The sequence below is a fragment of the Physeter macrocephalus genome, chromosome 2 (genome assembly GCF_002837175.3).
Source record: "Physeter macrocephalus isolate SW-GA chromosome 2, ASM283717v5, whole genome shotgun sequence".
NCBI classification, from domain to species: domain Eukaryota; kingdom Metazoa; phylum Chordata; class Mammalia; order Artiodactyla; family Physeteridae; genus Physeter; species Physeter macrocephalus.
In genome coordinates this window covers 8,196,946-8,207,255 of record NC_041215.1, presented here as the reverse complement: position 1 = coordinate 8,207,255, position 10,310 = coordinate 8,196,946, and the positions used below count along the sequence as shown (strand labels likewise).

At 48.1% G+C, this 10,310-nt stretch overlaps 1 protein-coding gene across 2 annotated transcripts; it reads right to left on the bottom strand.

The window, feature by feature from the left end:
* Positions 1 to 4,367: 4,367 nt before the first annotated feature.
* LOC102993463 (transmembrane emp24 domain-containing protein 9-like) lies at positions 4,368 to 9,762 on the bottom strand. 2 transcript variants are annotated; one of them, XM_028495533.2, is made up of 5 exons: positions 9,699 to 9,762; positions 6,178 to 6,278; positions 5,719 to 5,844; positions 5,004 to 5,150; positions 4,368 to 4,879 (listed from the first exon to the last, which is right to left on the bottom strand). In XM_028495533.2, the coding sequence occupies exons 2-5, from the start codon at positions 6,244 to 6,246 to the stop codon at positions 4,730 to 4,732; spliced, it is 492 nt and encodes a 163-aa protein (XP_028351334.1). In that variant the 5' UTR covers positions 6,247 to 6,278; positions 9,699 to 9,762; the 3' UTR covers positions 4,368 to 4,729. The 2 variants fall into 2 exon arrangements, with proteins under 2 accessions (XP_028351334.1, XP_023972100.1); XM_024116332.1 differs by lacking the exon at positions 9,699 to 9,762 and adding an exon at positions 6,702 to 6,959.
* Between the last annotated feature and the right edge of the window lie 548 nt (positions 9,763 to 10,310).

The following is a 10,310-nucleotide window of genomic DNA, read 5'->3' as shown; positions in this document are numbered from 1 at the left end:
TCTTTAAATTGTTTGGTGACCTATGAGCTTCATGAACTTGGATAGCCAAATCTCTTCCCAGATTTGGGAAGTTCTCAGCCATTATTTCTCTAAGTAAGTTTTCTGCTTCCCACCCCCCTTCTCATTCTGAGATTCCAATAATTTGCAGATTGTTTCTTTTGATATTATCCCATGGATCACATAGGCTTTCTTCACTCATTTTCATTATTTTTTCTTTGTTCTCCCTGACTGGATAATTTCAAAAGTCCTGTCTTCTAATTCCAGATTCTTTCTTCTGCTTGATCCATTCTGATGTTGATGCTCTCTATTGCACTTTTCATTTCACTCATTGTACTCTTCAGCTCCAGAATTTTGATTTGGTTCTTTTATATTTCTCTTTGTTAACGTTCTCATTTTGTTTGTGTATCATTTTCCTGATTTTGTTCAATTGTCTTTCTATGTTTTCTTGCAGCTCATTGAGCTTCCTTAAAACAACTATTTTGAGAGGCCCGCATACCGGAAAAAAAAAATTAAAACAACTATTTTGACTTTTTATCAGGAAAACTATAGCTCTTCATATCTTTGGTATTGGTTACCAGAAGATTATTGTGATCCTTTGGTGGTGTGATAGTTCCTTGATTTTTCATGTTCCTTGAAGTCTTGTGATGCTGTCTTCACATTTGAAGTAGCAGTTACCTCCTCCAGTCTTTACTCATTGACTTTGGGAGAGAAATACCTTCTGTCAGCCTTGCTAGGGATTCTGAGGTTTCTGGATATGCCTACTCTACATTCCTTGTTGCCTCTTGTGGCAGAATTCTTAAGCTTATATGCCTTCTCTCCATCCTGCAATGCACCAGACCAGAGGCTGACAGACTCCCTTTTGCTTTTCCAAGGATAGAGCTAAAGCTCAAGCTTGTGGTCTCTCCCTGGCCAGCAGATTTAGGCCAGCTTTCTACACATGCTCACTACTGTCTGCCAGAGCTTGCTTTCACCACCATCAGGAGTGCATTCAGGGAGATAAGCCACAGGGAGCTGTGTAGATGAGGCACATGGAGCATCAGCAGTGCCTGTGGGCCATTTGGGAGGATTCAAAGGTAAAGTGTCCCCAGCAGCTCATGACAGTTAGTAGGATCCATGTCCCTTTAATGTGCTCTCACTGAGCCTCTTCCCACCCCCCAGTCATGTAGCTCACAACTCAGTACTCTGGATGGAGCAAGAGAGAAATGACCTCTGACAGGATCCCACACTGCTGGAGAAGCTGAGTGCTCACTCACACACCTTCACTTTACCCTGCAAGAGAAATCACTGACCAATAAAATGATTTCCTAGCATTGAGCTGTGCCAGTTTGGGGGACAGGTAATGCAGGTAAAGTCAAACTGTTCCTCTTACCCTCTCCAATGTGTCCAAATGTGTATTTTTCTGCTCCAACTATGTGCTGGAATTTCTCTTCTGGAAACCTGGACTTCCACAAAGGCTCTCTTATTCATAAGTGATTGTCTAAGACAGTGTTCTCCAGGGAGAGAGGCCCACTCCTTCTTCATAATCTTTATCATGCCTCCTGGATATGCACAACTGTCATTTTCTCACATTTATGTCAAGTCAAGTGTTGCAAAACAGCTCTAAGCTCCTTCATCCAACCAGTTTGCCTATCCAATACATCCCAAAATTTATACTACAGAAACTGTGGCACTGTTACTGTTGTCAAATAATTTGGAAAAAACACACAAAAAAAGGACAAACAATATACTTGCAGGTCACCAGTCTGCAGCCTCTGATAACAGCCTACTTCTAGCTGTCCAACTTGCAGTAGGTATATTCACTTCCATCCGTTGTTTGATCTAACTTTCCTCCTGTCTTCACCCTACTCATGCTACACTTATTTTCCTGATTCCTTTCTTTTTCAAAGTCTCTGTCTTACAGTGTTATATATTCATGGGTATTGGATTATATTTTGAATTATATTGAAATCTTTTGTACATTTGCATCTCTACAGGCTCCATTTCCCCAAAATGGAATTCCTTCCCTATTCTTCATATTTAAACCATTTCATCTTTCAGTGTTCTACTCATGTACTTTCTCTTTTATAAAGACCTCCTTGGCATCCCTTTTCCCATTCATCAATCCATCCATCCATCCATCCATCCACCCAGGTCTCACCCCATCCTGAATTCTGAGAGCTCTGAGTACCCCATTTGTTAGATCACTTGGGACCTTACCAGGCGTACACTTCTTGCTCTCTGTCATGGGTTGAATGATGGCTCCACAGAAGACATGCCTATGCCCTAACCCCTGGACCCTGTGAATATGAGCTTATATGGAAAAAAAGGTCTTTGTTGATATAATTAATTTAAGGACCTTGAGATGAGATCATCCTGGATTACCTGGTTAGGTCCTAAATCCAAATGACAAGTGTCGTATGACACAGAAGAGGGGACACAAGAGGAGGAAATGGAAGCAGAGATTGGAGTGTTGTAGACAAAGGCCAAGTAATACCTGGAGCCACCAGTAGCTGGAAGAAGACGAAGGATTCTCTTCAAGAGCCTTTGGAAGGAGTGCAGCCCTCCTGACACCTTGATTTTGTACTTCTGGCCTCCAGAACTGTGAGAGAATAAACTTCAGTTGTTTTAATTTACCAAGTTTTATGGTAATTTGTTATGGTAGCCTCAAGAAACTAGAAATTCAAATGGCCAGCTCTTTAAAATCAGAGGCAGTGTGTTTTACCTCTTTGTATGAGGTCTTTCCTCTACCTGGAGAAAAGTAGCCAGAACAGAGAAAAGAACACCAAGAACTGAGTGAACTGGCCAGATTTCAGCATGGCCCATCCCTTATTAGCTGGCTCTCTTTTCTAAATCAGGGACACATGCCATTTCCTCTACAGAGTGACTGTGAAGGTTTCATGTGGAAATGGATGGGGAACTCTCTTCTACTGTGTGTGTGCAGCTCTCTCATGTACTCACTGTTGCTCTTTTGTGACTTGTTTCCCTATTGAAGTGTCAGGATAAGGTCTCACCTCTGTGGGTAGAGGACAGGGTCCCTCTGAAAAGGGTGGTCATTCTGAGGTTAATCACTGGGGAAGAGGCAAGTCCTAGACATGAAATCATAAATTAGAAAGCAGGCTGCAGGCAGCCTCTCTGGAGTTGGGATTTTGCTATAGTGGCCTTCTTTCAGCTTCCCCAAATAGCCATGTTCTTTTTTGTTTTAGGGCTTCTGTATGTGTTATTCCCTCTAGCCAGAACATTATTCCCCCAGCTAACTCCTATCCTCTGTCTCAGTTCTAAAAAGCAGCCTTCCATTACTACCTAGATTAGGCCAGGACTCCTGACATATTGCCCTTAGCCCATGCCCTTCTCCTCAGAAGCATGCATCACCCTTACATCTTGTTCAACATTCTGCCTCATTTGGTGTCATACCACAGGTTCCATGGGCAAGAATGTGCCCACCTGGGTCTTGTGCTTCTCCTGCAGCAGAGAGCAGAGCACCCTCCCCACTCCCACCCCCAGCTTCAGATAAGGGAAGTGACCCTAAGGTCACATTCTCTGGTTAGAGGCTACTCTCCAGTGGTCCCCACCCCCAGCCTTCAGTTAAGTCTCAATTATACTTTCTGAGGCTAATTGTGGCCAGACACACCAGTTAGCAGCACCCCTGAGGCTTGCAGTCATCCCTCAAGAGTATCCTAGGGGAGGGTGCATCTATCTCAGGGGCCAGGGCTGTCACAGCTGCCCCACCCTATGGGGAGTCTCCCTCATTGATATTCCTGACCTTGACAATTTGGACTTGATTTTATTGAGGGTGCCAACCAGTGAATTTCCTTATAACAGAAAATGTCAAATTCATGTGAGAGATGGCTATAATCCAACAGGGCAACCAACATAGGGCTTGGTAAAATGTGGACTAGATCAGGCAGAAGCAATGGGGGGGCATCTACCCCTGTGTGCACTTGTGAAGGTTGAGTTACAGGAGATGCTGGATGTAATGGAAACATTGACTTGGAATCTTTAGGCATCTCCTGAAAGGATTAGCCAATGGCATCATAAAAAGAGACAGAGGACAACTGAAAAATAGCAGGACGACAGAGGTGCCCATCAGACTCCTTGAAGAACCCAGCAGTCCAGGTGATTGGAATAGGATAGCACATGAGCCTGACCAGAGCCCAGAGAGAGAGAAGGCAGGTTGGGCACAGGATCACGACCAGCACTCAGGTTACCCAAAAGATGGGCCCAAGTTGGACTTTTCTGGAAAAGGTTCCACATGTTGCTAAGGCTTCTGGGGTAAAAGTATTCTTCACCTCATCCATTTTGAGATCAGTCCCCCACTAATGCATGCAGGGCCTCAAATATTAACATTTGATTGGACACATATAATGAATTGCAGAGTAGGAGGCAATAAATGTTTAGGTCAGAAAATTTGACAGTTATAATTTATATTCACTCTTAGTTCACCCATCCTGTTTAACGTGGGGGTTGGGGTAACACTCACCCCACTCCTGCTCAGCCTCACAGAGCAGCAAAGGAGCCTATAGCTCCTCCCACCCACATGTCTCCAGCTGGAAACCCATCCTCTCCCAAGTCCTGGCTCAGAAACCAGTTTAAAGAGGTCCTCTGTCCGCCCCCCACACACACCAGTAACAAGGAAGTCCCTCAGGGTTGGGAGGGGTGGGAGAAGCCAGGAGACAGACCAGGCCAGGCCACTTCCCATTATTCAGCAGAAGGGGAGTGAGTGGGGGCTAAGCCTCTGGTCTCTGGGGCTCATCTACACCAACTTCTTGGCTTTAAAGAAGCTCTTGAGGTGCTGCATCTGCCAGATGCCAGTGGCCACAAGGATGAAGGTCTGCAGAATGAACCACCACAGCACCCGTTGGTTGGTGCTCTCGCTGGTCTGCCGGAAGCGCTCCTCTCGCCACTGTGGGAGGGGAGAACAGGAAGGCGTGGCTAGAACTGAATTGACCCCCAGGGAAAAGCTGAAAGAGCCACTCCCTGGGAGGTTACACATCCACTGTCCCAACTGGCCCAGCCCAGCCCCTCACCCTCTGGTACTCCTGCTCCTTCTGGATCTTCTCCACTTGCTCCACCAGCTGCTGTATGCGCAGATGCAGCAGGGTCAGCTTGTCATTGGCTGCAAGTTCTGTATAATCATTGGTGTGTTCACCCAACTGCATGTCCAAGTGAATGGCCTGGGGAGCAGAGGAGCCAAGGGTGGGGGTCAGGGAGCTCAGCTCCACGCACCTGCCAGAAACCCAGCTTCCACACACCAGTCTGGGCCTGACTGAGCTGAGCAGTTCAGTGCCTCACACTCATTGATGTGGGGACTAGCTCTGCTCCAGGTGCCCAAACACCAGATCAAGGCCCTGCTTGCATGGAGTTCCATGTCCAAAAGACAGAAGGGACAGAACAAAATGTGCGGAACAAAATGTGTATGACTCAGTGTTTGAGACAAGCAGCTCCTAGGAGTTCCATGTCAGTGGGAGGTGGTAATGAAGAGCCCGGGAGCATTCAGCTGCTGGACAGCTCTGAATTTCACATTATGAAGCTTGGTCTTTATTCTAGGGATGGCAGGGAGCCGAGGGATGATTTTAAGTCAGAGTGACTCCCTCCTGGGTCCCCTCTCATTCTTCAGGACCTGTCCTCTGTAGGCTTACTTCATGGAAAGCCCAGCCCTCCTCAAGAGGCACCGCCTACTGAACCCTTCTCACCCAAGGGATTGAGATGTTAAGGGTTGGTGACTTTCCCCTCCATACTCACCAGCTTTCCATCATAGAAGAGGGCGAACCGGATGGACTCGAGGTGAAGGCAGATCTGGTGCTCTCCGGGAGACTGGGAGGTGAAGGTAAAGCTGCCCCGAGGGCCGTACTGACGGGCCAGCAGATTCTAGATGAAACAGCTTCCGTGAGCACAGAGAAGCTGACCAGAAACCTGCTTCTAGGAGAGGATCTCTGGGGGTATCCCAGGTTCTGACCCCCACAGGCCAGACCAGTAGGGAGGGTGTGAGGAAAATGGCAGCAGTTTGGGATTGAAAATCTCAGATCCCAGCACTGCTAGTACACAATACTCTACAGATTGCAAAGAGCGTGGCCTTCCTTGAGTCCTCCTGCCTGTCAGGAGATGAGCCCTCCTCTGAGAAATGGAGGACTAGGGAGGACTAGACAATGACGCTGGAGACGTGGGGGTGGGAGGGCTGCAGGGAATCAAGGCCTGCCTCACCTTGTTCTCGGGGTCCTTCACAAACACGAACAAATTGATCCACTGCGGGGAGGGCTGGTACTTTTCCATAGCAGGGTCGTATAGCTCGGTCTTGTAGTTACCTGATGGGGAGGCAACCTGGATGCATCCCCATCCACGGTCACGACCAAGAGCACGCCCAGGACCTCCAGGAGTCACGGGGGCCGGGGGGAGGAACAGGAAGATCCGGGTGTCTGATTGCGGGGCTTGACCACAACCCTCTGCCTCTCTCCTTCCCTCTCCTGCCCCGCTTTTCTGCTGTCATCCGGGTCTGGATCAGACTTGCCTCCTCGGTGCCCCCCAACTCCGGCACAGGCAACGGAGAGGATGCTTTGCCCACACTGCTGTCCACCCATTTCCCACCCGTGCCCACCCCCGACAGCAGGGGGGAGGTATGGGCCTGAGCTGATCCCGCGGGGCCTCATCCCCATTCCCTCTCAGGACTCTAGGTGCGGGGAGGGTAAGGCCGGGACTCTGGGTGCGGGGAGGGCAAGGCTCGCGCGCACCTATGACCACTGTGCCATCGGGGATCTCCTGGATGAAGCACTTCTCCTCCAGCTCGCTGACCTCGAGGTAGAACGCGCCTCCGCCGGCCGTGAGCGCCAGCAGCTGCCCCAGCAGCAGCGGCAGGGCCAGTCCGGCTGCCCTCCCTCGGCCCCATCCCCGCCCGGGGCCGGCCCCGGGCCCAGCGCCTCGCGTCCCGCAGGCCCCCGCCACCTTCCCAGCCGAGTCCGACGTTGTCTGTGCGGGGCCTGCGAGACTGCAAACTCGGGCACGGACTACAAATCCCAGGAGCCCCCGCGCGGACTCGCGTTGCGGAGGGACCACGCGAGCTCCCACCCCACTAGTGAGGCGCTGTTCAGCGCTTTCCTTGCCCCGCCTCGCTTAATGCGCGCAGAAACCCAAGGAGGCGGGTGCTCTTAGCTCCATCTTGCTGATGTGGTAACAGCCTCAGAGAGAAGGAAGGGACTAGCCCTCTGAAACTTGCAAAGCGGCTGCCTGAGATGGGTGTTGAGAGTGTGGGCAGGTCCAGGCATGACCTGGACCTGAACCTCGAGGAGGTTAGAAGCGATGGTGAGACCGAATGAGAACTGCAGAGAAGCCCTGTGGGGTTCAGAGGCTGACGTAGTAGTTCAGGAAAGGAACGGAGAAATGTCCCTTTTATGGAAGGGGTAAGTTTGTCTCAAGCTCTGAAGGATGGTTAAAATCTCCCTGAGCAGTGAAGGAGCAAGAACAATTTAGGTGGAGAGACCTAGAATTGCCTAACAGCAGCAGGCCAGTTAAGGGACTAGGGGAAGAAAGTTTATGGGCACATGGAGGAAGGAGGTAAGTTGGGCCGAATCACTGAAGGGGCAGGAACTGCTAGGCCAACTTGCACAGGTGGGACTCTCCATCCAGTGGGACCAAAAGAAAAGACTGTGAGTGAGCTTGGAGGGTGAAAGAAGTCGGCAGGAATGCAACTGGAAAAGGAAAGGGAATACACAACTGAAAGATGTGGGAGGGTGAGGCCAACATGACAAGACAGGGACCCAGGAATAGCAAATCTCAGGAATTCCGAAGCTCACGGTGCTCTGAGTAGGGCAGTGTGTACTCAAACGTCAATATAAAGCAGTAGCCCTTCCCAGGTGGTGGGATGAAGTCCTCCAACATCTAGTGCCTGATGATAATAGATGCTCATTGGTTTATTCAGTAATAAAAAATGATGATGAAAATAATAATACTTTTTATTCTTCTGTGCCAGCCACTGTTCTAAGCACTTTTAAATGTTTTAACTAAATTAATATTTTAAAAACTCTATAAGGTAGACTCTAATAGGATTCCAGTTTAACAGTTGGGGAAGCAGTGGCAAAGAGAGGTTGAGTAATAACTTGCTCAAGGTCATCCAGTGATAAGCGGCAGGCATTTGCTCACACAAACTCTGGGCAAGACTTTATGATACATGTTGGACATGAATATGAGTAAAACCTGTCTCCTGTCCTCTAAGAGCCCACTGAAAAGCAAAGGAGCAATGTCAGTACAGTGTTTTAAGATTAATAATATGTTTTAGCTACCAGAAATTGTCCCCTCACTTTATCAGTGTGGCCCATTGATAATTCTAGGGGAACGTTTTTATTCCTTCACTGGGAATGATCTTTAAACGAAAATGACAGATGCAGGTGTTAACAAAGGCAGACACTTTAGAAAGGTCAATTAAGACAACAGCTGAAAAGCATCTGTTGGATTTGGGAACTAGCTGTTCATCAAGGGCATTCACCAGGAGCTGGGAGCAGGGGTGATGGATGACTCAGGTTTGGGAGGCAGGATGAAGTGCTGTCCACGGTCCTGAATCGTGATTGCCAGTACCACAGCCTGCAGTAAGGGACTGGTTTTTGTTTTTTGTTTTTGTTGTTGTTTTATATATAAATTTTCCAATCCCTCATGGACCAATACTTTTGTAAAAAAAAAAAATAAAAAAATGAAACTGATTATGTGCTTGAATGTCACATCAATGTTAAATTTCTATAAAAGTTTCTAAGCACTCAATTTCTGTGCTTATCTCATTGCAGACCTATAACAAACACTCATGGACCAGCACTGGCCCACAGTGAGTAGCACTGCTTCATAGCCAGTGATCAGACTGCCCACAGAAATCCCCTAAAGGGACAAAAGTGGAAAATTATTAGGGCCTGCAGTGACATGCATGTAAGGAGATAGTGCACCAGTGACTTTACAGCAAGATTTCAAAACCAAGAACCCAGATGTTGGGAAGGATGAGATGGTTCCCAAGTAGAAAAAGTACTGTGTTGATGATAAAACCTGTTTCTGAGTGATGACAGGGCTGAGAATATAAGAGCAGAGCGCCCACCATTCTGGGATTCTCCCACTTGAGAGTGATTTCATTCCACACTGTCTGCCAAGACCACTGAACCTGGGTGCCATTTGTGAGATTTAAAGGAGACATTGGGGAACTGCATCTACTTGCCCTATCTGTGGTTCCCCTAAGATCGAAGACTCTGGCAGGCCTCTACTACATGCTGTTCCCTTTCTAAGGGATGTCCTGAGCCCCCATTGCTGCCCTCTTTTCCACTTGCCTAATTCCTATTCACCCTTTCAAGACTCAAGTGCAGCACCACTCTTTTAGGTGTTTCCTGCCCTGTGCTCCTTGGGACCTTGCATTAACCATGTTGAATTATAATTGTCCATTCACATGCAAGTCCCTTGGGGCTGATAGCTGGAAGACATTAAGACAGGTTTCTGCCACATATTATCTCTGTGCTCCCCAAAGCCTAGCGAAAATCTAGGAACAGCATGATTGTGCAGTGGATGTTTGGTTAGAGAAAGGGAAGAGAGAGGAAGGAGAGAAAGTAGAAGGGGAGTATGGAGGGAAAGGGGGGGATAGAGAGAGGAAAAAGAAAGAGGAGTTGGAAGAAGAAAGAGAGAGAAAGAAGAAAGCAAGGATGAAGGAGGTTGGAGAGAAAGAAGGAAGAAGAGTAATGGTGAGTCATAAGCCAAAATCTCCATACCTTATGCCTGGCCTTTCTTATGATGTCCCCTCCTCGTTATTCCCATTAGGCATCTCGAGCTAGGGATGGTGGGGGTGGAGACACATCAGGGTTAGAATGTTCTTGCACATAAAATCAGAGCTTCCATGTGCAATTCTGCTCTGGTGCTGGGTGGATTCTGTTGGTTTGCTGGTGACCTCCACATCATCCCCAGGACACCACCATGCCACTGTTCCTTCCTCTGGTCCACTGGTCTCTGCATTCTTCTTCCTCCCTGACATGTAGAAAAATATTCCTTGTGACCATCTCCACAAAGGAATTTCCTATGAAAGTTCTTTTCCCTGTGCTTTCTTTCCCAGAGCACCTAGGCACTGAAGGGTGTGTATGTGCTGAATCCAGGGATATCAAGAACAGTATCACGCTGGACCTGGAACCAACGATAAAACCTGTTTCTGAGTGATGACAGGGCTGAGAATATAAGAGCAGAGCGCCCACCATTCTGGGATTCTCCCACTTGAGAGTGATTTCATTCCACACTGTCTGCCAAGACCACTGAACCTGGGTGCCATTTGTGAGATTTAAAGGAGACATTGGGGAACTGCATCTACTTGCCCTATCTGTGGTTCCCCTAAG

Bases quoted from the DNA above. Each gene is read 5' to 3' on its own strand.
- LOC102993463 (XM_028495533.2), bottom strand. From the start codon at position 6,246: ATGGAAAAGTACCAGCCCTCCCCGCAGTGGATCAATTTGTTCGTGTTT. The intron at 5,845-6,177 runs GTGAGGCAGGCC...TGTTTCATCTAG, and splicing joins TGAAGGACCCCGAGAACAAG to AATCTGCTGGCCCGTCAGTA. The intron at 5,151-5,718 runs GTGAGTATGGAG...TCTGCTCCCCAG, and splicing joins TCTTCTATGATGGAAAGCTG to GCCATTCACTTGGACATGCA.